The sequence below is a fragment of the Coturnix japonica genome, chromosome 4 (assembly GCF_054131305.1).
Source record: "Coturnix japonica strain WE chromosome 4, WE-NBRP24, whole genome shotgun sequence".
Taxonomy (NCBI): domain Eukaryota; kingdom Metazoa; phylum Chordata; class Aves; order Galliformes; family Phasianidae; genus Coturnix; species Coturnix japonica.
The window spans coordinates 8,906,767-8,932,099 of record NC_140666.1 but is presented as its reverse complement, the minus strand read 5'-3'; the positions used below and the strand labels follow the sequence as shown (position 1 = coordinate 8,932,099).

General features: G+C 49.3%; 2 protein-coding genes across 6 annotated transcripts in view; one reads left to right on the top strand and one right to left on the bottom strand.

Moving 5' to 3' along the window:
- OPHN1 (oligophrenin 1) overlaps positions 1-11,840 on the top strand; it is a 45,929-nt gene extending 34,089 nt beyond the window's left edge. For 3 of the 5 annotated variants that reach the window (XM_015860014.3, XM_032444514.2, XM_015860017.3), the window contains 8 exons: positions 1,455-1,560; positions 3,237-3,396; positions 5,577-5,724; positions 6,010-6,285; positions 7,367-7,532; positions 8,764-8,814; positions 9,491-9,541; positions 9,911-11,840. In XM_015860014.3, coding sequence (XP_015715500.2) covers positions 1,455-1,560; positions 3,237-3,396; positions 5,577-5,724; positions 6,010-6,285; positions 7,367-7,532; positions 8,764-8,814; positions 9,491-9,533 — 950 coding nt within the window. In that variant the 3' untranslated portion in view covers positions 9,534-9,541; positions 9,911-11,840. Of the gene's footprint in view, positions 1-1,454; positions 1,637-3,236; positions 3,397-5,576; positions 5,725-6,009; positions 6,286-7,366; positions 7,533-8,763; positions 8,815-9,490; positions 9,542-9,910 lie in introns of those variants that run through there. The other 2 variants (XM_015860016.3, XR_014945074.1) reach the window with 2 other exon arrangements.
- Positions 11,841-12,865: 1,025 nt separating this feature from the next.
- AR (androgen receptor) overlaps positions 12,866-25,333 on the bottom strand; it is a 47,123-nt gene continuing 34,655 nt past the window's right edge. The window contains exons 4-8 of the mRNA XM_015860019.2: positions 23,471-23,758; positions 19,544-19,688; positions 18,645-18,775; positions 18,328-18,485; positions 12,866-17,946 (exon numbers count right to left, since the gene is read on the bottom strand). Coding sequence (XP_015715505.1) covers positions 17,791-17,946; positions 18,328-18,485; positions 18,645-18,775; positions 19,544-19,688; positions 23,471-23,758 — 878 coding nt within the window. The 3' untranslated portion in view covers positions 12,866-17,790. The remainder of the gene's footprint in view (positions 17,947-18,327; positions 18,486-18,644; positions 18,776-19,543; positions 19,689-23,470; positions 23,759-25,333) is intronic.

The window sequence follows — 25,333 nt, the reverse complement described above, 5'->3', positions numbered from 1 at the left end:
TTGTGCACTGGGGCTCTGGCTGCTCCCGGGAGGAGCCACACAAGCGTCTGCAGAGGGACTCAGGGCAAACACACCATGACATTAATTACATGGGGTCAGAGCACTGCAGCATGCCTGCCTGGTGTTACTGTGCTCAGAGCCAGGACATGCTTCCTTTCTTTTCCTTGCTATTGCAGTACGTTTCTCTGTGACAGGGCTGCATCCTTTCAGAGAATCTGGAAAGCCAGGACATGCCGACTTACCTGAAAGCAGATGATCACAAGTGCTCCAGAATTGTTTCTCAAAAGTATGGGGATATTTATTTTAAAAGCAGTGAGGCAATGTGATGTGATGCTGTCAAGCAGAGTTAGGTGATCCTCTTAGTTCCTGAAATTTGGTTCACAGTGTTGAATCCAAAGCATCTACTGGTACAAGAAGTGTGTTTTCATTTTGCACCTCTTGGGACTGAGTTGCAGCCAACATTAACAGAGGTTAGCCAAGTAGCATAGGTAAGCCAACAGGACATAGCCTGTGCTAACCCAGCTAGTCCTCAGCTGTCCTGTGATTCCGGCTGTTTCAAATGAGCTATAGTATTCCGAGCTGGCTGCACCTCAGGCTGCTGAGAGCCAGCACAGTGTGGTGGGGAGCAGGGGGATACAGGGAGTTAGTCATGCTCTCAGCATGAAAGTGCTGGCATTTGGAAATTCGTGGCACACTCAGAAACATTTTGTATGAAGGCATCCTTTGCAGCCCCATGTCCCCTTGGAGTCAGTAAGACGCCAGCAGAGATGCCCGCCTCTCCTCACTTTGGACCCCTGGAAAATTACTAACACTTGTTCTTTCTTGTAAAGGAAAATTTTGCACCACCCACTGATTGTGCTCAAGTCCAAGATTTATTAGTTTCAGCGCTGATTAAACCAGTGGTGGCAGAGTATGTGCAAAACCATAATCCCTTTCTTTCCTCCCTCAGAACTTGCACCATTAAGCTTCCTAGCCACTGAGATCCCACACTATTCTTTTCACATTGAGTATTTGATTGTTTCTTGATTATTTATGCTTCTGAAAGTGACCTCTTTGGGTCAAGGACTCCATTTTTTCCACAGTTCATTTTCCCATGTTGTCGTGTTGCAGCTCTCTTGGCCAAGGAGATGCCCAACAAATGGGCCGTGGGGTTCCCCTGGTACAGTGTGAAGGGCAGGACCTGGCCATGCCCAGCCCATCCCATGCTCAGTGGAGAGCTGGCCCTGAGCTCCCTTTCAAGCTTCATTTCTCCCTCTTTCCATTTCACTTTGTTTCTCACGATGATTACCCTGTTACTATGTAATCTTATTTTCCTTCTGCTTCCCATCACTGGTTTTGGCCAGCCAGCCATATGTTGCGTATGGAACGGCTCACACAGATTTGTTTGTGCTTACTTATCTTTTATGTATTTACTTTAAAAATCACAAACTTTTCTCTGTGTTACTTCTCTCCAGAATCTGAGAACCTGGACTACAGGTTGGGAGCCATTCATGCCCTGGTCTATAAACTACCTGACAAGAACAGAGAGATGTTAGAACTCCTCATACGACACCTAGTCAAGTAAGCAGATGTTTTTCTATAAGGCCAAACTAAGAGGAATAGTGGAATCAGCAGAGCAAGCATTTTCTTGTGGCAGGTTTGTAATACTGCATCCACCACTGTCCCCCTAGGAATTTACATTCTGACTGCATGAGTGGTGTGATGATCCCTCCTACCCTCTGCACTAAGTGATATTCCTCTTTCTGCTTGCTGCTTCCATTCCCTTTCTGACAAACATGAAGTAAGGAGCAATTCTAACATGGAAATACCAGCTGGGAGATGGGAGAGCTGTAAACGTGTTGACTCTCAGTCCAGTTAACAAGAACATTAGGTCTGGGGTTCAGAACAGCCATAAGACCTGTGCCTCTGGGCTGCGTGTGAAGCATGCTTTGGTTTTATCTGCAGCTCAATAGCCTGAGCCCTTTGAGCAGCACAAAGACTTCAGCATACAGTTGGCATGAGCTGGCAGTGGGTGCTTGGTGGTGCTGGGCAGCACCGCTTCTGCTTGCTTCTGCCAGTGAGTAACTGAAAGCATCACTTACTTGATGATGATGGCACCAGCACCGTGCTGGGAAAATGGGAATTTTCCTGTGATGTCATCACACAGAATGGGGAGGCTTGGTGCAGGAACTCTGCCTTCTCCACCCCATGGGGAAGGGCTATGCAGCAACTTGTGTGTGGGTCAAGAAAGAGCAGGGCTTGCAGAAGCTGTGGCTGCTGAGTGAAAAGGTTTGCTTTGAGTCCTTGGAGAAGCTCCTTTCAAAGCCAGACTGCTGCAGAAATAAACAGCTTTGGGATTTCCACACCCTCCCACTCAATGCTAAGCTCTTGGTACTGTGCCCTCCGTCAGGTGAGGAGTGCAGGTGATGCAACCCTGCTGCAGTCTGCTTCCAGCCCTTCACATTTGTTTGTTTTTGAAGCCTCTCTGTGCATGTGGCAGAATGAGATCATCTGCCTTGCAGTCTGATGAAGCTAACACTTGAGTGATGGTGTCAAAGTTTATTCTTTAAAGTGCTTATGTTTAAATTCTGTTCCTTACCCCCTTTATGCTCACAGAAACCTCTCTAAGGAGAGCTACAGTGCAAATAATTCATTGAATCTCAGCATCAGAGCCTCTCTCCTTTGGCATTCAGAGCAGAGGCTGGCTGCTTTTGAAAACACGGAGTGTCCATCTGGGTGGTTAATGCTTTGGTCAGTGACCGGTGTGCTCCGCAGGCTCATGTGTTCCTCCCAGACTGAATAGAATTCTGTTATGTGCAAACTGTGCCTCTTTTAGAAGGAAGATGCTGTGGAAGTTTATGAAATCCTCCGATGTCCTCCCTGCGTTCAGAGAGAGAAAAAATTAAAGCCAACAGTCAGTTTGGGATAAATAGGATATTCCAAATGGAATGATTCCTTTCGTGTCTGTGTTGCACAGCTGGCTTTTGTGTGCAGAATTAGGAATCAGACATTGAAAAAGATGGAATAGAGCTGCTGTCAGCACGTTGCTCTCCCACAATGGTCCTGTCTGCAGATGGTTCACATCACAGCTATGGACACATTGCGTCCATTGGGTGGGAAACAAATTCTGATGAAACAAAATGAGGAGGAATGAAGCACTGATTCTTGTCGCGTCTTCTGAATTTCTTAGAATAAAGATCCATTTAGTAAAATGTTAAACAGTTACAGATGATTCCTTCTCTCTCACCTCTCTACAGCGTGTGTGAGCACAGCCGAGAGAACCTGATGTCACCATCCAACATGGGGGTGATATTCGGACCGACACTCATGCGAGCGCAGGAGGACACTGTGGCAGCAATGATGAACATCAAATTCCAGAACATCGTGGTTGAGATTCTCATCGAGCACTTTGGGAAGGTACAGGGCAGTGCTGCCACTCCCCACCTCCATGCCTGGTGTTGCTGTGGCAGCAATTTGGAGTTTGGCTCTGTCTTTTGTGGTCCCCTTAAGGGGTGGCATTTTTCCTTTAAAATATGCTGTTCTGAAATGCTTCATAGGGAAACAAGCAGCAGAGCAGACATTCCTCACTATTCCCTGTAGTTCTGAAGGAAAACTGTGAGTCTGCTGGGTTTTTTGCTTTTCTTTTTAAATAAGATAAGCGTCTGTATTGAAAGTACTGTTCTCTACCTGGAGGTGACAGGACACAATGCTTTCTTGTGCTGAAGCCAGGAGACAGAGTGCAACATAACTGTCAGGGACAGGCATGATGCAAGACATGGCACTGCCTGCCATTACAACGGGAAAAATACCAAAGCAACCAAGTATGGGAAGGTTGATGAAAATAGGGCTGTGCAGACACGGGTGTGGGGTTGGGGATGGACCTGCTGCTGGGGCTGAGCTGTTAGAGGAAGGTTCAGCACCCAGCCTGTGTCCGCTGTGCTGAGGGCAGTGCTCCAGGTTCCTAAGTGTGAATTTGGTCCTTCATAGTACATTAAATTACAGTGTTGGAAGAATCCCTTGTGACTTGAAGGAAGGGGAAGATTGATGGCATCTGTGAGTGAGGGGGTTGCTGGCTGCCCAGTGATGGCAGTGGATGGCAGGAGGGGAATGTCCTGCTGGGGAATGGAAGAGGAGGTCAGAGCTGAAGGAGCAGGGCTGTGCAAATGGAGTCAGAGACCAGAGAGAGACCAAATGGATGGTGTGGGTCCATTGTGGTGCCTAGGTTAGAAGTCAGAAAAGTGGATGAAAGAGCTCAGAGGGACTTAGGAGTGTCCACACACAAAGTTCATGAAGGTCACATACTGCTTCCCTTGTGGGTTACTACAAATGTTTTTAAGCTCTCACAGCAAAGGCTTTGTGTGCTGGAATGCTCGCAGTGCTCACTCTGAGCTCAGCCTGTTGTCACTCTCGTGCCACCTCTGCTCAGATTGAGTCAACACACGGTTCACACTGCTGCCTCCAAGAGATTCAATCTTTAATTAAGCCAGATATCACTCTGCTTGCTTTTCATTTCTTCAGCAATAAGGTGAAGTTAGTAACAGTTATTAGATGGAGCGTGTAAGTTCATTGTTGGAGCTGAAAGCGTCTTCAGCTCACACATATGCAAACACTACAAATGAGCCCGGAGAAAGAGAGATATTACTTAGACGGTGCAATATGAAGTCTAAGGACAAAGTAACTACTCATGAAGTCTTTGAGGATAATTACTCTTTCTGCAGTTTATATATCAGTGCCGCAGCTAAATTAAATCAGTCGATCCCTCTGGAAATGCCTCTTCGCTGTACAAACTTTCTAAACGCGAGGATCTGTCAATATCTTTGTACCTTCCAGTTGTTTAACTTGGGTTTTTATTTGAAAGGCAGGATCAAAGGAGAAGCTGCACTCGCATCTTAAAAAGAGCAGTGTGGTGGGGTTTGAGAGTGGCTTCCCAATGGTGAAAAGCATCTCGTGAAAGCAGAGGTCTGTGGTACTTCTGTAGGCACCAGGGAGCAGCAGGTGGTGCCATCCCCACTGCGGGACACACTGCACAGACCTGGGAAGGGAGAAGGTTGGAGAGCTTAGGGACTTGTGGTTTTCTGGTGTAAATTAACAGCCTCTAAATTAACCCCAACCAAATAGGTGTCATATGAGCAGTGAGAAAAGGAGATAGAATGGCTAAGTAGCATTGTTTTAGTGCCAGTATTTCATCTGAGGTAATTTGAGGGTGCCACACACTTCATTGTAAGCCAAGAGCCAAAGTGGTTTTGCTGTTAAATCTCAAACAATGCAGCAGCTTCTTTGGGTGTTTGCTGCAGATTGTATCGCCCGGTTAGCATGGAGAACTTGACACTTCTCAGAACATATCAGATTCAAAGCTGACTTAATCTGCTCTGAGATAATTTACTGCTGCACATTTTCTCTGTATTGTGATCTCGTTGTGCTAATTAGCTCAGTACTGCTGTGGTGTGTAGCAGGCTGCCTGTTGCAGGAAGGCAGCAGCTGTGCAGGGCTGTAGCACCCAACCCTGAAGCATGGGGCTGCCACAGCACCTTCCTCCAAGCCCTAGGAACACCGCGTGGTCTGGTGAGCACCATCTGAAGATATCTCTGTCCTTACAGATCTACTCAGGCCCCCCAGAAGACAACGCTGCCCCCCCAGTACCTCCCCCCAGGGTGGCTGCCCGGAGGCACAAACCCATCACCATTTCCAAGCGCCCTCTGCGGGAACGACCTGTCTTCTTTGGGGCTTCTGTGGAAGAAAGTGGAGGTCAGTTCTGCTCAATCTCCCTCACTCCTGTTTCTTTTAACTCCTTTCTGGGAGCAACGTAGATAATAACAAAACTGCATTTACAAAGGCAGCAGCATGGCAGACAGTGAGTTCTGCTGTTCAGTGAGAAAGGAAAGTAAGAATGGTTATCAAAGGTTGCATTGCCTCACAATTCAAACTGTCACTGGTAGAACAGCCCTCTGTTGCTGCCTGTCTGTATGTCCACATTCAATCCTAACCCATCTGTCTGTCTCTAACCTGTCCGTCCGTCCCTCGGCTCCACAGCAGACCAGCTCAGCCAGACCCCCAATGGCAGCGTCACCACGGAAGCCCCCAGACCACTGCTCCGCAGCCGCCTGCCTGCACCCCGGCTGGGGGGGGAGGAGCTGGGACGGCCTCCAGCCGAGCTGGAAGTGGGCAAGCTGGTGGCCAGGCTACAGGACGGAGGTGTGAAGCTGTCCGGCAAGGCTGCCAATGGTGTGATGAACAGCCCTGCCCTGCAGACGTCTACGCTCCATGCCAGGAGACCTGCGCCCCGGCCGGGTGGCTGCAGCAGAGATGGTGAGCAGTACACCTGCATCATGGCCTCAGCAGGGCAGAGCGGGGCCTCTATGTGGTTTATAAGCATTGTATGTATGCATGATAGGTATAAATATTGAGTTTGGGGCCAGATTTGGGTTGGTGCTGTCCATTCCCTGAAGGAAGGTACTGGTATGTCTGTGTGGTTGTTGTCCCCTTGCAGTGCCAGCACACAGCTTACCATGTGGCACATGGGGCTGTAACTGTGTGTGTTTGGAGCTGAGCTGAGGTCCTCAAGATGATGGTTGTAAACAAGAAATACTGCTAGTTCTGCCATTGCCAGGCTTACTTGTGTGCTCTCCAGTGCTTTTTAGATGTTGTCATCCTCCAACAGCTTCACAGCTCTGTATTTAGAAAATAAAAGTGGGTCTGCATGCTTGTCAAATGACTCCCACGTACAATAAAGAGAAAGAATAAAAGGCCTGGCTGGGTAGCACAAACATAAAGTTCATCTGACTAACACTACTGGCTTAATTTAAATTTGTTGCATAAGTGGTAGGTGGAAATCTGCCTCTGGAAGAGTAAGATAGCTTTTGAAATTGGCTTGTACATCAGCTCCATTTAGTACTTACAGATTTGATGTTTTCGCATTATCACACATAGCTTGGTGACAGCATGATCTGAAGATGCAGCGCAACAAAATGGGCTGCTGGTCCTGGGACAAATAAATAGGGGAACACTGAATTAGCAATAAAGTTATATTGCAGCTATACTGACACTTTAAAATCAGGGCTGGAACATTGTATCACACTTCAGTGTGGACAGCTTGGGGGTAATTCTGATAAAACTGGAGAAGCCAGCAGGAAGGGTTAGAAAATAGGCCTTTTGTCAAGATCTTCCAGTTATACAGCTCAGCAAAGAGGAGGTTCAGGATCAGCATTTACGAATGCAGGTGTGAAAGAGATGTGGCTAAAAATTTGTCCTGCTGAGAAAGTCCTAAGGGTCCTGGTAGGTGAAGGGCTTAACACGAGCCAGCAGCGTGCAGCAGCCCAGTAATGCATCTTCACAAACACCTCATCCTCTGCCGAAGCTTCACATGCAGTGTCTGTGATCTGCCTTGCAGGCGAGTACAACGGTATCCCCAAGCCGCGGCCCCATGGCGATAAGCCCGTGATAACACGTCCCCCCATGAGACCTCCAGACCCACCGTGCAGGGCTCCCATCCCACAGAAGCTGGAGCAGAGGCCGGATCTGATAGCAGGGACAGCAGAAGAAATGCCTTCCTCTGTGTAAGCCAGGGGCTGGACAGGCAGCATCATGTGGGGCCACAGCTCAGCTGTCGGCCCCAGGGGTGGGAAGAGCATAAGGGGGCATGGGGCCACTTGGCAGCAGGAGCTGCTGCCATCTACCAGGAGTGCTGGAAGAGCAGAAGGAAAAACACCACACTGGTTTCCAGCACTGTTGGTGTAGGATGGCTGGAGCTCATGCACGTCCCATTCAATGGGCAAGGGTCTGAGTCACTTTGGGAAAGCTGTGTGAGAGCTGGGTCAGGCTCTGCCCTTAGGGCACAGCTGGGGAGGAGTGTGGCCATAGCAAAAAGCAAACACACTGCAGGAAAAGACAAAGCTCTGAGCCTTGTTGGGTGTAGCTCTGGGGCTGACTTTCCATCATCTTCTCAGTTACTTCTCCCTGCAGCTTGAGCTCTATCCCTGCCTGCTCTCAAAAAGAGTCTCAAATGAGATGTTTCCCAAGAAAGAAGAGATCCTGCTTGGATCTCCATTAAGGAATTGGATGCAGTTCAGCTTCATTATCAGATTTCTTCAAGTTTTAAAGAGAGAGAAACACTGCTGTCCCTCACTGAGATGTGCTTCTCCTTCCCCTGTTATCCTGTGGATTCTCAGGCCATCCTCCCTGTATGCTCACCTGATGCTCTGCCAACAGACTTAAGCTCCAGGATTTGAGGTAGCTGCCTACACAGTGCCTGTGGTGACAGGAGATGGCAAAAATGTTTGTCATCCTGGAAGTCTGCCTTGCTGCAGCCCCTGCATTCTGCTTGAGAGCCCCTTGTTTGGCTGTGTGATGTCCTCTGTCTTCACTCCTTACCCAGAAAGGTGCTGTCAGTTTCAGCTCCATGCTCGCAGGGCAGGAATGGGCTTTGCCTTTTCTTCTCCTGAATTACTTATAATTTTTCCTTTCATGAGGGCAGTTGGAAACTTAATATGAAGCACATCATGAGTGGAGAGGCCATAAAAAGTGACAAGTTCACATTTACACCAGCACATAAATTTTTGAGCAAGAGCATTTAAATAAACCGTAATTAAAAGTGATGAAGGGCTGCCTGATCACAGCAGCGTGTGGGAAACATGAAGTGCATCCAAGAGGAACACAGAAAGGCATCACTAAGAAGTGACTGTCTTCAGTGTCTGCTAATGCTCCTGCTCCTTTCCGTGGCACAAATGCTGATTAGTGAATGGCCTTATCGAATAATTGGAGTGACCTCTTCTCGTGTTCTGTTTGCAGAGTGGCCTCCAGGACCAAGTTCTTTGAGACAGCATCCCGAAGAACCAGCAGGTGAGCCTGCACTCACAGGGCTGCTGTGCTGCAGCAGTGATCCCACTTGGGGGCACAGAGCCATCCCCTGGGGACACCGCACAGTCAGCAGGAGTTGCTCTCAGCTGAAACACCAGCCTACACAAACAGCCCAGAGTGCAAATCCATTCCAAGCAGAGGCTGCATGAAAAATTAATCATAAACCCACTAAGCAGTAAACATGTCAATGTGTGTGGATTTAGATTAGCGTTGTCCATATTGTTCTTACATCTCAGTCTTTGTGGAGGGCACAGTGGGGCAGATCATGGGAGAGATGAGAAGGGCTGGGAGATGGCAGCAGGAGGCAGCGGTGGGACCCACATGTGATGTCTGTGCAGGGTTTAGATCCACATGCCCAGATGGATTCAGTGGGATGGTGGGGTTACAGGCACCATGGTTTTGGGCAGTGTATTTTGTTTAGAAAATATCTGCTCAAATAATCCCCAGTTTTTTGCTCTTAACAATAACTGAGCTCTGCCAAAAGTGCTGGTAGATTTGCTTGTCAGAATTAGAAAACCTGATAGGAGTCGATTGTCTCCAATATCAGCAGTGATTTCTTCACTTGGAAGATAAATCATTGGCCTGACTGCTACACATCACTCTGTTTATTTGCATTCATTCTTTTTTATTCTGTTTTCTTTCACTTTGTTGTACTCAGTTCTTCGTCACCACAAGGCAGGATCCCAGGTGATGAGAGCTGAGACTAAAGGTATGTGTTGGTAACAGTTATCAGCCACAGTCACATGGTGGTCCCTCAGTTCAGCAGATGGGGTCGTGAGAGTCCGGGAGGGGGGAAATGGGATCTCAGGGAAGAGGTTGGGAGAAATGTCCTTTCTGCTGGAGACTTTTGACAAGGGAAAAATCAAGACTCGGCGTGCTGCCTGCTGTCCATTGATGGGCATCACTCTTCAGACCATCCTGCTCTGCTATTCCTGAGCTCCTCCTTGCTGCAGTCAGGGAAAACACAAGCACTGTGGAAACAGTGGTGCCAAGACCCAGGGTTTATTCTGGTTCTGGGTTTGCCGTCACTGATGAACGTACAATGCTGCATGTTTCCATGCTTGTTTTCTTCTTTCAGACAGTGCAACCATCTCAGCCCAGCTAGACCAAGGAGATGTTCTGTGCTTGTGAAATGGATGCGTCACAGCTAAGACTTTCCCAGTTCAAACGACCTGGAGAGCAGCTATCAAACTGGACGATAATTTCCGAGTGTGCTGTCAGAAGTGGCTCAAGAAATTAGGAGATAAAAATGGTCAGAAGACCATTACTACGTTTGTCTTGAACTGTTCCCAGTCCTTTTGCCATTGCTCCCTGCCCAAGTGAGGGATGCTTGCCTGGTGCCTCTGCAGGTGGCAGCAGTGCTGGGTGAGCACCAACAACCAGGCTGTGAAAGGGACAGCAGAGCAGGGAGCTCTGTGCACCTCCACTCTTATTGGGAATTGACCTCAGTGAATGGACAGACATCGCAAAGTTCAATATGCTGATTCCCAGTGCTTGGGTGCTGGGGAAGAACAACTGGAAGTTGTGTCCTTGCCACAAGAGGCTCACCCATATGCTGTATTCTCCTCACTCACGAAGCAGGGGTGTGTTTTTCCACGTGCATTACTGGCAGCACTGCTTGCACTAGGGCTGGCAGGGCAGCAGTGAACTGGAGGGGAGTGGGGGGATGCAGCCCTGCTCCTCCTGCTCCCATCTGCAACTGGAGTTGCTCCCCATAGACCCAGCAGAAGTCTCAGTGCTCGTGATTATTCTGCTGGGCCAGCACAGAGGTGGGGAGGAACTGAAACTCCAAAAATATGGGTCAATGCCTGAAGTTTTTCTATGAGGAACACGGTTTCTTATTTGCTTGTTACTTTAATTTCCAATCCAAGAGATCTCTGGTCTCTTTCCCTCGGCTGCAGTATTGTGTTGATGCCTCTGGTCTGGAAGGGGAGAACATTCCTCCATCCCAGGACCTCTCCCAGTGCCTGTATAGAAGTCTGTAGCTCCGGCCAATGTCAGGGCTCAGTGCTGAGCCGTAGCATTTCCCCGTAGATAGACAATGAGCACTTCCCTGCTTTCTGTCAGCAGTCCAAAGGCAGCTTCTCTCTTTGCAGTAACTTTCCTTGGGTGCTTGGAGCATTCCCAGGGCAGTCACCAAACATTCTTGTTTGTTCCCCAGGTGCTCCATCCCCCCCAAGCATGGCACAGCTGTGCAGGCAGGAGACTGTAGCAGTGCTTTGTAGTGTGCAGGTGCTTTCCTTCTGTGTGCCTCTGCCTGCTTCCTTACTGAATGTGATGCTGGCCTTCGCCAGGCACACAAGTGCTGTGTTGATGGTGCTTCCATCCCCATGGGCTTCATCACTGCCCCCGCTGCTCACTCCTGTGCTCGTACTCTGAGCAGTGGCATGTAATAGTGGCTTTAAAAAAAAGGCATAATGTCACCACCTAGATTACATGCAGCAGCATCTGAGGGCTGCTCCACGCTAAGCTGAGCCCTCTGCTGCACCCTCTCACAAGCAGACAGGGGTGAACAGCATCAAACTGGAGTGCACCGCATTTCTGGCCACATGTCCACCCCCAGAGCTCAACACTGAGTGCCCAGCGTGGGAGTGCCCCTTGGGAACAAGCAGCTCCATCCCCAGAGGTGTCACAGCCGTGGTGTCACCCAGCAGTGTCAGCCCATCACCCCCCTCCCACTGCCAGCAGCCCCTTCTGATTTGAGGACCCATGGGACAGTGGTGGAGTCTGAAAAAACAAAGCCAAGTCTTGTTTTCATCCTCAGCATTGTAAATGGTGAGGAAGCAGTGTAGTAAGAACATGTCTCAGTGTCCTTTTAAATGTGTTTATCACGCATCTGTGCTGGCTTCTTTCTCATTAGCAATGCAGAGCCCTGGGGACTCTGTGCTGCGCTGGGAGGCGCAGCCCCTGCACTGTGCTGTGGGACCGTGGGCCATCAGCCCTGCAGCCATTTGGTCACATAGCAGTGTAGAGTACTTCAATGTTTATAAAGTTTCCATGAAGTTAAATGAAGTCCGTGTGTGGTTTTTATCCTTCTACAAACAACGCCCGAACGTTGCACGAACTGCCAGCCCTGTTGTGCTGCACAGATGGGGCTGCAGTGCCTGGGAAGGCAGCAGGACAAAGAGCCCTATGCCCAGCACTGCTCCTGCACTGCCTTGAGCCACTCACTGTGCCTGGTGGCCATATGGCCCTGTCCCCCTGCAGGTCCCTGCCAGTGCTATGGCTGTGCTCACCATGTGCAGCTCCCCCGGGGCTGTGGTTTGTCCATGGCTGTCCCAGTGTGGGTGCACTGAGCATCACAGCTGCCTGCAAGCGCAGGGCACAGTGACCAGGAGTCCCTGTGTTCCTGCTATTACCCCATGTCAGCCTGTGCGGTGGTTAATGGGACAGCAGACCTGTGGGCTGGCTCGCCTCAGCCCAAATTGCTTCCAACTGCAGCCCTGCAGGGCGGATTTTTTTCTCCTTGTTAGATTTTCATTCCAACAAGCACCAAAAGCATTTGTGAATGTCATTACTGCACTGAAGGGCGCTGGCCAAGTCCAGTGGGAACATTCTGAAGCCACAGTCTTTGCTGTGCTGCAGGGGATGTGGGGGGTGAGCAGCCCCCATTGCAGCTCCTCAGAGAGGCATGGGCTGTGCTGCACACTTTATTGTGTTTTCTTACCTTTAACCTCAGGACACTGTTCAGCTTCCTCTGCCAGCAAACACCTTTCCACGCAGGATGGCTACAAGCTCAGCAGGCTGCTCAATCCTGCTGCATTACTAAAGGGCCCATCCGCAGCTGCCACTGCAGCAGCAGCAGCAGCAGCAGCAGCAGCAGTGTATGTTTCAGGTGTGGGCAGAGCAGAGCATGGAGGGCTCTGGAAGCACCACCTCAGGGTAAGAGGCAGTTTCCTTTCTGTCAGTTCTGGGGTTGGATGGCCAGCAGTGTGGTGCTGTGTGGGATGGGAAGCACAGGTCCATTTTATCACAAAGTTACAGAGGAACGGAGTTACAATTGCTTATAAAGATACTGAAAACAACAACAAAGGAGGAGGACATGGGGCTTTATTAGCGCCTCGTTTCAAGAAATAACATTAATCAAAATTTACTTTTAAAAGGCCCTAAGAGACGTATATGAAGAGATCAGTCAGCTTATGGGTAGAACAAATAACAGCTCAGATAATTAATAGCAAAAATCTGACTGTGAAAAACAGCCTCTGTGAGTTACCCAACACAAAGCCTCATCCATTTAGAAATTACCCAATTATTCTTGGCATCTTCAACACCTACTATTTGTCACACCAAGCAGCATTTCTCATGCACATAACTGAAATGAAAGCCGAATGCAGCATACAGCAGAGCTCCCACAAGCAAAATTCTGCCTTTATTGTACTTTGAACAATGACAGATCTGAAGTTACAAAAGAGCTGAGTGTGGAGCAGGGAGGGCTGCCCAGGGCACAGCATGGGCTGAGGGTTCATGGGGGTCCAGACGTGGGCTTGGGTGTTTCATTGCCCCCAGTGTAGCATAACAGGTTCTGTCTTTGTCCCGAGCCTGGATGGGCTCCTCTGGTTGGTTCTGACACAGACGTTGTCACTCAGCCCAGTGCGGTGATGTCTGTATTGGGGTCACATCCTGCACTGCATCTCCCAGCAGTGCAGTGTCAGCGCTGCCCGGTCCCAATGGCAGTGTGCTGTGGGTCTCTCTTCAATGTGTTTGGGGCAGATCATAGTTCCAATCAAGAAAAACAACAAAGAAGGTGAAAATGGTGGCAACAGTCCAACTGATGTCTTCTTCTAGAGGCAGAATTTGACCTCAAAGACCATTAATTTGGGCTAAGTGATAGAAAAGGCAGCAGTGGTGCAGTGAAGTTACACCCCTCGCAGAACGAAATGTGTGCTCCAACGGAGCTGCAGGCATTGCGGTGGGCGGAGGTTGGCACTCTGCAGCAGTCACAGTGGGATGGGATGGATGGAGGTACTGCAGTGCCGTGCAGGAGCCCCAAGCTCAGCTCTGCCTCAGCATCCAGCAGGTAGTGAACCAGCAGTGGAACTGAGACGTGTCTGTGAGTCCCCACTCCTTTTGGTTATCCCATGGAGTTTACTCCAGGACTTTACTCAGCAATGGTGAAGCAAGCAATTGCAAAGACATTGTGTTCAGTTACTGCTGCTGCGAGCACAGCTGTGGGCTGGGAGTCCTCCCCAGGAGAAAGGCACCAGCAATGGGCTTTTTGGCTTGTTGCAAAGGAAATAAAGTGTATCAATATAGAGAACTCTTTTTATTACAGAGACAAGTTAACAAATAAACCAGCATTAAATTGCCACAGAGCACAAAATACCCAGCACAGAGAGCAGCTTATTATAAATTTACTGTGGTTTTATGTTTGGTGCAGATATGTACTTTGTGAATCGAAAAATGCAGGTTTTCCTGTTGTTTTCAATAGGAATGAACAGAAGTCCTCCTTGCTTCCTCAAAGCAGCGGCCACAATGCCAAAACACAGCTGTGGGCAGGTCAGAGCCCGAGCTGTTGTTCTGGAGGCCCACACCTTCCCCACATGTGGCACTGGAACAGCATTTCTGCAGCCTTGTGCTGAGGATGGATGGCCCCATAGCACTGTTCCCAGCACCCAGGGACAGATGGCATCAGCACCTCAGCTGTGGCTGCTCCCATCCGGCAGCAGGAATCAGAGCCATTCCAGCAGTCATGACATTGTAAAAACATATTTCTACTTCAGAGTGGTGAGAAAATAGACACAGTCCCAGGATCCTGCCCTGAAGTGCACAGATGTTTTGTGCAGCTGAAGAGAGCAGAGATAAAGGGTGTTCTGCTGTCCCTTGGATGCCACCCTATTGGCCAGAGTAGTGGAAGGAGAGCTGCATGCTGACACTGGGACCCCCAGTGTGCTGCATCCATGCTACACAAGGATGGGCTTTAGAAACCTGGGCAGTGCAGAGCCCCCCCAAAATAAATCAAGAGCTTCTGTTGCTATTGGCACATGCTGCCTCACCACCAGATGAATACCCAAGCGCACCCAGTGTGCAGTCAGAAAGAAAGCTCATTACAGAAAACAGGTACCTTCAGCAGTGTAAATGGGGCCATGCCTATATATATGTACACATATGTTTAACATATAGTTTGTTACCAAAACATCTCAGGAGAGATCCTCACGGCAGTGGCAGCTGTGTGGCTGTGGCAAACAGCACTGCTCCAGCTGGAGGGTGCAAAGCCATTCTGTGCTCTGACAGAGCTCAGCTCCTCAGGACTGACCCGCTGCTGTTCACCTGCCCATGCATGGGGCAGGATGTTCACTGCCTGGGCTTAGCTCCATTCCTCCCAGAGCTGAGCAGAAGGCTCCTCCCAGTGTGCAAGCAGTGATGTCACACCAGTGCTGGGCTGTGCTACTCCTTAGCTGCACTGTGCCTTCCCAGGGAGCCCAGGGTCTGAGCTGGACCTGCACTGGGATGGAAGCTCAGCTGGGACCCTCAGGTCAACTGTAACAGGATGAGGATGATAGTGAGATTCTCTTCCCTTTATTAAAGCAAAAATAGACAAGAAAATGCAGAAGAAAACACAAAGTACAGAGATAAATGGCAGGACCTGGACTTTGGTATTTCTTAAACTGTTTTTGTGGGTTTTTGTTTGTTTCCAGTTCCTGCAGCAGCCAATGGAAATAAACCAAGAGACCGTGTTAATCTCCCCCTGGCAAATGCATGCTTGGGTGCCACTGCCCCCAGCTTTCCCTCCTCCAGCATCACAAACAGCCAGTGTGGGGACAAAGCACTGCAGAAATTCACTTTGAAACAGCTGCAGGGCACAGCCCAGGCCCTGCACACACACTGGGGTTCATGTTGGCAGAGTCCTCATAGCACAGAGCAGCAGGGAGCACAGAGCAGAACACAGCCGGGGTCACAGCCTGCTGCACAGCCCCACTTCCTTCGCAGCAGCAAGTGGGTGTATGCAAGTCCCTATTTAGTCTGGTTTCTTCCCCATGTCACAGCAGAAAAATACCCAGCAGGATGCATTTACACTCATTAACTAATGAAACAGTGCTGACACGAGCTTATGCAAAACATAAAGCTATATGAAGAGGCTATTTAGAACAATCATAAACATCCTCCTGTTGATGACAGAGATCAAGGCATTACCAAGCCCATTATTCATCATTCTCTTCTGCTAACAGACAGAAAGCATTCGAGAACAGAACGGTACACCAGCAGGGCCTTCCATTGACTCATCTCAGTGTATGAACAGATCATACCGACACTGAAGGTGCAGCAATAGAGGACTGCTGAGCACACCGGGACCTGCAGGTTGTGCCCACCTACATGGGGGGATATCAGGAGAAAGAGCACAAACAGAGCCACACAAACCAGGAGAGGAGATCTCATTACAAACGTCTGTACAGAGAGAGCATTGGTTCAATAGTTTTGAGTTGGTTTTCTCCACCTCCTCCCTCAGTGAAAACCCTATAGCACGACTGAAGAGTATCTGTAACATTAAATGCTTGTTCCTGCTGAGAGCTTGCAAGGAACCAGGCTGTACCCATGGGCTTTGCCTGCAGAGCTGGAGGTTATGCTCAGCTCTGGACAGGTCCCAGAAGCAGGAGAACCCGCACAGTAGATGGGAGGCTGTGTATGTGGCAACCAACAGGCTGAACCCAGATGCCTTTGTTTTTAAAGACATCTGGCGCACAGCTGCTTGAGGTTATGAGGGGGCACAGAGCACAGTACACCTGTCCCTGCCCCACTCCCTCTCACATGGAGAGCTCTGCAGCAGCAGGAGCAAAGCAGTGTCTGTGTCATGTGAGCACAGTCTGCCAGACAGATCTTGGTGCAAGCTGAGGTCTGTCCCACATCCCATATCAGCAGAAGACATCAGAATCAAACTGATGTTTCTCACTCCCAATGATGCACCCACATTGGCTGTCTCATCACTCCATGTCCTGACAGTTCTGCGTGAGCACAAGATGATGCCACCACCGCCACAGGTTATCATTGCAGCCATCTCCCAAGGTCAGGGCTAACAACCACAGTCACAGATCCCACAGGGCCAGACCTGGCTGCTTTGCTCCTGAGGAGCCCATCTGCTGCCACGGAGAGCAGCTCAGGCAGATGGCAGACAGGTGAGAGAGCTGAGATGCCAGCTGTGCTGACACCTGGCATGTGCAGAGCAGAGGAGGAGTGCAGGCAGGGGTTCAGCTGCTGGGAGGTCTGAGGTCCAAGAGGTGTCAGGCACTTGTGGAGGTGGCACAGCTGTGTCCGAGCAGTTTGGGATGGGGATGGGTGTGCTGAGAGTGCACTGCTGAATGGGCAATATCCAGCTCACCTCAGGAGAGGTGCCCAGGGGGAAAGCAGCAGCCATCACCAATGGAGCCTTCCAAAGCCCATCCTCCTTCCAGTAGCCATGCATGGAGCCAAGCAGCATGGGGCTGAGCAGCCCTGCACAGTGACTGCCAGGAGTCTTCCAGCTGTGGAGGGGTTCTCTCATTCATCAGGTTGCAATTCATCTCTTCCCCTCAGTTGCTCTACTGCAGTATTCAACACATCTGCTTCCCAGCACCATAATACACATAATAAGTCCCAGAGGAGGCCTGTAAAAGTTCCCACACCCAACCTTAGAGGGTCAGCCTGTGCCTCACCTTGTTTTGGTTTACAGAAATACAAGAGCTGGTGGCACATCTCCCATTCTCCCATGGCCCCGGGGCACTAAAAGTCACTGCAGAAAACAAAGGAGCAACCACCCCCAGGTGCTGCAGGCAGGACGTCCTGACCCTGGCCGGCATTCAGTCAGAGGTACCACAGGAAAAAGAGAAATTGAAGGAACCCCAGCAGGGAGGAGTTTGCTACTGTCTGCCTGGCGGCACATCATCTCTTTGGAGGGGATTCCCCAAGGCACTGCAGTACAGTAGTGCAGAAACGATAGGCAGAAGTGGCTGAGATGGAGGCGATGCAACGGGGAGTCCCTCCAGAAGATCACTCAGCATGGAAGTAAATGGGTTTCACTTTTCCAGACAGGATCTTGGGGACCTGCACAGAGATGATCTCAGCCATCATTTCCGGATAGTCCACGCTCACCATATGGGCCTTAATTAAAAGATCAAATGTAAACTGATGCAGATCCTTGGCAATCTAGGAAAGAAAGAAAGTTTGTTAGGGAAAAATTCCCCACTGGGTAATTTCTGTGGGAAATTAGGATGTCAGCAGGAGAAACACAGCAGGGCTGTGCCAGGGCTGCCCCCTGCACATCCAGGAGCACATGGATCCAGCCAGGGCAGTGTGTTGGATTGCTTCTGGAGAAAAGCAGCACACAAGTGCCAATAAAGGAAACTAAAGAAGCAGCTGCGTGTAAGAACATGAACACATTGTCCATGTCTACAAGGGCGGTAACACTGTTTCCCAATGCTCTTACAGGTACAAGATCCCTCCCTGCTGCGTTCCCAAACTTCTGTGCTCCAATTCTATCTGCTGACTGCTAGCTGAGCCCAGGCCGACCCCGCACTGCTCTCTTACAGGATGCACGGAGTCCAGGACCTTGGTGAGCTGGTAAAATCGTCGAGAGCAGGAGGTGGGGTTCTTCCTCTTGCAAGCAATGATCCGGTCGAGTTCCTTAATGTAGTTCATGCGAAGTTCATCAAAGAGCTTCTGGTTCTTCAGGCCATCCACTGGAACTGGAGAAACAAGGAAAGGAAACAGTCAGAGTTGCCCCAGACATGGAAAGAAGAAGAGAGCCATAGCAAAAGTGAAGGAGTGGTCAGTGCAGAGCATGAAGCCCTGCATGTCTGCTCCCTGCAGCCTGGGTCTGATGAGGGGAGGACACAAGCACTCACTAATACTGAAGAAGAGCAGAGCCTTCATGCAGAGAAACTCCTGGGGTGTGATCTGAAGCCACCCAAACTCCTGTGAGAGCTGCCGCATCCTGATGCATTGGCTGTACATTCTGGATTTGTGCATCCGGTACCTGCGAGGAAAAGGGGCACAGGGGTGGAGGGCAGCTCGTGCTGTGCCCAAGGACACTGGCACGTCCCTGGCACCAGGACTGAGCTCCTCCTTGAGGGTGCAGACAGCAATAGGCCTGAAGGCAGGAGAGGAGGGCTTTCCAAAACATGCCTGAGTAACTCTGTGTGTCTGAGAATGGATGGCTACGTGGCATGGCTGGGTTTGGGTGATGCTCTGACTCCCTGGAAGCAGCAATTCACCCCATTTGGTTACACAGAAGGGAAACGAAGCTGACCTTCTCACACAGCAGGTGTGCTCTCACTCACTGCTGTACTTTGTTACTGTTTGTAAGCTCTTTTGCCTTAGTGCTTATAAAACCTGCTCAACTCAAAGCTGATGGTACACCAGAGGGACATCACCAGGAGCTGGAGGAGCTCACAGCACACGTTTATCTCTGCTTCTGCAACCAATCCAGCCTGCTGGAATCAGATCCCAACCCCACTCAGGATCCAGGCAGCACTCAAGCCCCTCACACCTACACTATGGGCTGGTGCTGCTAAGGGCACTGAGAGGGAATAGAAAGAAGGCACAGGAAGACACTGCAGCTCTCCTCATCACTTCTGGAGACTGCTACCACTCCTCTTGGCTTGGATCAGCTCTCAGCTCCTAACTGCCTGGCTGCACATACCATAACTGGGAAGTACAGCAATGCCCTTGCCTGGTACTTGTTTCTCACCCAACGTGACCCGGGCAAAGGGCAAAATGCAGACTGCTGATGTTTGGCACTTACTCATTGAAGACCAAATCTGGAGCAAAGTAAAGCATCCTGGAGTTGACATTAGTGAAAGATCTCCAACCCATGGCAAAAATCATGAGACCCATCCAAGAATACTGGATTATGGACATCTGGTCATCCACATGCAAATTGCGAAATCCTGTTCAAAAGAGAAGCAAAGCACAGCAGAGGGATGTCACAAATCAGTGCTGAGCTCCAGCAGTTCCTGGAACTGTCCTCATGCAGAGGCAGTCAGATGCAGAACTGAGCCCTCATTAACCAATAACCTCTTCTGGGTGAAATTCTGGCACTCTCAGAAGTCACCATTTTCTCATTTTGAGAAAATCACATGTTATTTCAATCAAACATTAAAACAATTCCAGCACTGTTGGTGTGTAATTATAATCTGTGGTGCATAATTACACTCCACTGAAGAGAGCATCTGTCTCTTGCTCAGAAAGCTGTCAACTGCAAATGAGCACAAGTGGTGTTTCATTGTTGCCTGTGATTGCTTTAGGTCCATACACTCCCATCCCAGCTTTCCTATCACCCGCCCAAACAGAACGGCCTGTGTGTACCAGAGTAGCAGGTACCTCCATCCCCAGGGCTCCCAGCTGCCTGTGGGCAGGACTGCCATCTCCAGGAGCTGCACACAGCACATTTGCAGAGCATGGGTAGAAATGGAGCAGCTCAGAATCAGACATATTCAACCTTAGGACGTATCTATGTTGGAATTCTGTATTTAAGTGTTAACATGCTTCACACACACACACACACAAAAAAAAAAAAAACAAAAAAAAAAAAAACAAAAAAAAAAAAACCCACAAAACCAAAACAAACAACCCCCCACACACACACTCACACACCTTTTGACATCTCCGGTGTATCTGTTCAGAGATGTACTGATGTACATTGCCTACTGATGTATAATACACAGTGGCAGTGTGCTGGAATGTCCTCCTACTCTGCACTCACTACTGTCCTCCATACCACCTGCCCACTCAGAGGGGTTTCAGAGGAGCTGTGCTGCTGCTCTGAGATGGAGCCTGCAGGAAGGAACACTGATGTGCAGCCATGAGGATGGACATTTGGTCAGTGTGCTGTATCCTCACCTTCTGCCAAAATCAACAGGCTTTGTTTTCCTCCCCTTTTAAATTGCTCTTTGAGGAGAAAAGATCTTCTCAGAGAGGATTAATAGACCAAAGATGAGCAGGGAGGGGACATCTCTGGGTGGCTGTGTCCATGTGCAGCACAGTGAACACCAGTGTCCCAAAGAACCCCTTCAGGCTGCAGTTCTTACCCACTCAGACTGGTTTTCTCCTAAGCACTGCACTATCAGCTCCCAGTGTCTCAGTTGGATCCCTGCCCCTCTCTGGAAGCCTGCTGTCTCCAGGCAAGGCAGATGGTGTATGGCCGACATGACTGCTAAAGAAAAACACAAACCTACAGCCATTATGCATTGCTGAGTTTCTTATATGGCATAGCTGAGGAGACACATGTTGATACCTTCTGCAGAGAGCAATCACTGCAGAAGTAATATTAACTTAATGGACGACTGGAAAGAGATGAAAGCATAATCTTTTTCTTGTGAATAACCATAAGGTAGCAAAACTAAGAAGTAAATTCTTTATCTTCTCTCCTGATGTACAGTGCTGTGTCAGAATTACATCTCCCTAAGAGATCAGCACTTGAGCACCTCATATGTTACCCTAACGCAGCATTTCTATAAAAATAAATGCTCATTTGTTACCTTGGAAATGTGATAGTCCAGAGAATGGGAAAAAAAGAACACAACACATTGCACCGTCACAGTTACACAGAGAGTTAAACACAGGGCAAGGCAGCAGATTTGAAGCAGAAAAGCAAGTGATGGATGGGCTGCAATACCTACAAGACCCCAATTGACACAGCAGGCACACCAAATTTTGCAACAGCTGCAACAAACAGCAGCATCTGCAAGGGAAGCTTGGCCCCGGCCAGGAGCACCTTCCTGCTGCTCCCCCACAGAGCAGTTCCTTCTTTACAGGATGCTTTCCTAGTTCCTTTGGGAACAAATTAAGACTTCCTATGTGCAGCCAGTTAAAATGATTTTTAAACCAATGCAATCGAGTGTCAATCTGAATTAACAATGACATCTTAACAACATTTCAGTGAAGGGAAAACAGGGATTCAACCAGAACTTGAATTCTGTATTCCAGTAGCTTTCTTGGCAAGCTGTGCTTAGTTATTTGTTACGGGGAAAGCATGGTTTGATTCTAACTGCCATGGCAAACACAGCTCAGAAACACTCCTGCTCATGGCAGTCCTGTCTCTGACACTCCAAGATACTATTAAAACTTTGCTGAAAGCAGTGCAGCAGCACCACAGAGCTATTAACTGCCCTAGGCATTTGGATTCAGCATGAGATGCAAGGTTAATCCTCAACTTTTAACCAGTAGTAATCCAATGCTGTGACACCAGGCCAACACTGCCCAGAAGGAGGTGCCACTGCCCCCCACCCAAGCACAGCACTCACTACACCGCTACAGGGCACAGGGCTGCTCTGTACAGGCAGCCAGAGCCGCTCTCATCATTGTTGTATCTGGCAGGCAGCAGGGGCAGTGTGGTCCCCCAGCTCCTCTCTGCTAGCCATGCTCATTACGGGCTTGCAACCTCCCAGCAGACCCAGAGCAAATCCTTCTGTTTTGCTAAAAACACTGACGTCCCACTGGTTTAAATTGGCTGAGTTCTGCTTCTATTACTTCTCCATCTGCACTGCTTCCAGCACATCACTGTCCCCTGTGCCCACTCGGCATCAGGATGCCCCACCATCTGAAAGCACATCAGACAACGAACAGCTTCAGAAACTTCTGGCCAGCAGACCATCCTTGGCTACCTGACAGGATGCTGCCAGCTGTGGGGTGGTGGGGAGCTCTGCTGGCTGCCAGCACAGTCACCCACGACCATCAGAGCCACCATCAATGACCACCACCCACCAGAGTCATTCACAGATGACCTCCCCACAGAACAGCCAGAGCATGGCAGGAGCAAAGGAACCATATAACCATAGCCTAGAGCACAGAACAGTAACAATGCCATCATTGTTTACTCCTTCCCTGGAAAATATCAGAAGGGTGACTAAGTGGTAAACTTGCTGTTATTACTGTTCAGCTCTGGTGTTGGCATGTGTCACAGAACCACCAGAAGGCTGCAGATCACAGATGGGCAATGCTTCAGCTTGAGGTAAGTGTAGCTGATAGGGAAGGCAGCAGTGAGATGCCAGGGCTCCGTGTACTGCGGTACCTAGGGGTGCTGTAGGCAGCTTCAGGAGGATGGCTGGTGCCTGGGGGCAAGCAGCGAGAGCATCCACACACACAGCATGACTGTGCAGAGCTCTGATGGAAGCCAAGGGCACCGTGGCCCCACAGTGGTCCCAGTGCCTGCAGATGGGGCCATGGCCACACAAGGACTTCCCAGCACCCACAGAACATAATGTGCAGGTGCTTATCTTCTGTTCAGAGAAGAATTCTGTAGGTTTGGTTCAGACAGCTCTGGAAGTGGAGCAAAACCACTGCAGTGAAAATAGAAAGAAAGCAGGACCCTGAGACTCCAATGAACATCATCCCTTTGCATACACGGGGAAGACGGTGCATGCCTGTGTGATGACGTGCCAGAGCACTGCCAGCATGGACAGAACTCAAAGGCCTGAGTACCTTTGCTTTCTGTCACACCATGGCCACCCTTCCCATGAATCAGCCACTAAAAAAAAACAAACCTGGTGTTGCTGCAGTCTGGTTTATGAGGAAGTTACAGGGACAGACACCTCATAGAGCACTCCCCAGGAAACATGGCTGTGCAGTACAGGTTGCAAACCACCCCCCCTTTGAGCCTTCCATGGAGGCACAGCAAACAGTGGGGTGTTAGGATGGTGGCAGGGCTGGGATCTGATCCATCTGTCCTCACCTGGCAAAGCCTTTGCCCACTTGACGACATAGACCAGCTGCCTCTCTCCGAGCTCGTTCAGGCTGCTCAGCAGGTTGGAGAAAGAGTCTGGCTGGCTGTTGTCATGGCCAGCACACACCACAGCGGGCTCGATGGCTTCCAACACGTTGAGGAAGATGGGCTGGCATTCAAAGCCACCAATGTGTGTCATGGCCATCTTAGGTGCTTGCTCCTCCGTGGGGCTGGACGAGCTGGCTGCCTCAGCTTCGTCTTGTGTCTTCAGGCTGCCCAGCTTCTTCACTTTGCGGGCTGTGGAAAGGACAAACTTTAGCATGACACAAAAGAAAACAAAAAAAAAACAAACCATGAGGTTTCTTGGCTTCCATTTCCATCGGTTTTGTTGGTTTTGCAAAAAGCAGAAGTGAGAGCAATGAGCCATAACAATGCACACAATGCAGGCAGTCCGGGGAGAGCAGAGCACCACAGGCAGCATGTATGGACAAAGGGGGATACACACTGCACAAAGAAAACTGTTCGTTCATTAATCTTACATGGGAAAAACAAGCATCATTTACATCCTCAGCCACAACAAGTCTATTATTAATTCCCAGTTAGAAATGAAGAAGAAGAATGAGGAAAAGAGAAGTGGATTAACTCAAGTGCAGATCCCAACAGTCAGCATCAAAAGGAATTCCATTCAGAGAGCCTGTGGGGTTGGGGCTGCAGGGAGCAGATGGACGTGCCCACAGCCAAGTGCCCCAGTTGTAGTACACCAGCTCTGAACTTCATGTGCTAACTTCATGCTCTGCTATAGCATGTCTTGGGAGCTCCAGACCTCCAGAGTGTTAGCAGCTACCTAACCCAGTGCCTGCAGGACAGTGCTCAGCACAGCACAGGTTGGCAGGCTGCTTGAAAGGAACTGCTTTCATACTTCACTGACTGCAAAAAGCTCTAATTAATTAAAGAAGAAAAAAAAAATAGCTGATCACTTAATTCAAGCGGAGAATTTAACATCAAACTGATTGTTCTTGGGGTTTTGGCTCCCACATTACATGATACTTATCTCAGTTTTCTTTTCAGCTGTAATTAGAAAAATAAGCGGCAAGACATAAAAACGCCAACTGAGAGAGCAGCTCTATAAATCAGCTCTGAACGCTGATCTGTAAGGAATGCCCTTTGGATGATCTGCCATGATTAAGGCAGGCTGCCCTGCAGAAAAAGGAGAGGAAAACTAATAAAATTAAAGGAGGGCAGTGGGAAAGCAAGGCTACAGTGTGGCATGATAGACTTCAGTGCTTGTTTGCGTGGGGCTCTGGGGCACCTGCATCCACTTCAGCAAAGCCATCTGATGGTCACAGTGCCTGCAGCAGTGGGGTGATGGGGAATGCAGGTGTGGGCTTAAGGAAACAAAACCAACCAAACCCCATCTTCCAAAGGTGAACATGAAGTGACAATAAGGGCTTGAGAACCTATAAAGCCAAACCTGTGCTGTGTGGAACACATGCATATCCCAATTTAAATAATGCATTTTTTTTTCCTTTTTTTTTTTTTTTTTAAAAAAACTTTCATCTGAATTGCAGTAAGAAAAGAGCAAACAAAGAATGATGCTGGCTCAGAGACTGCAGTCATAAACCAGAAGAGGAGGGCAGACAGCAGTGAAGTCAGATAATAACTATTCCTATTGGAGGAACCTTATGTTTGTGTTCTGAGGAGCTCTTATTCCACAGGGGCCTGAATTGCTGTTTGCAGATGGAGAAAGGCTCAGAGTTACAATGCAGGCAGACATCTATGGCCTTCAGCAGGATGCTCTGGGTTGGGAACTATGAGTTGTCCTCCAAAACTCAACCCTGCACACAGCAGTCTTCATGTCTGTTTTAAATTTGG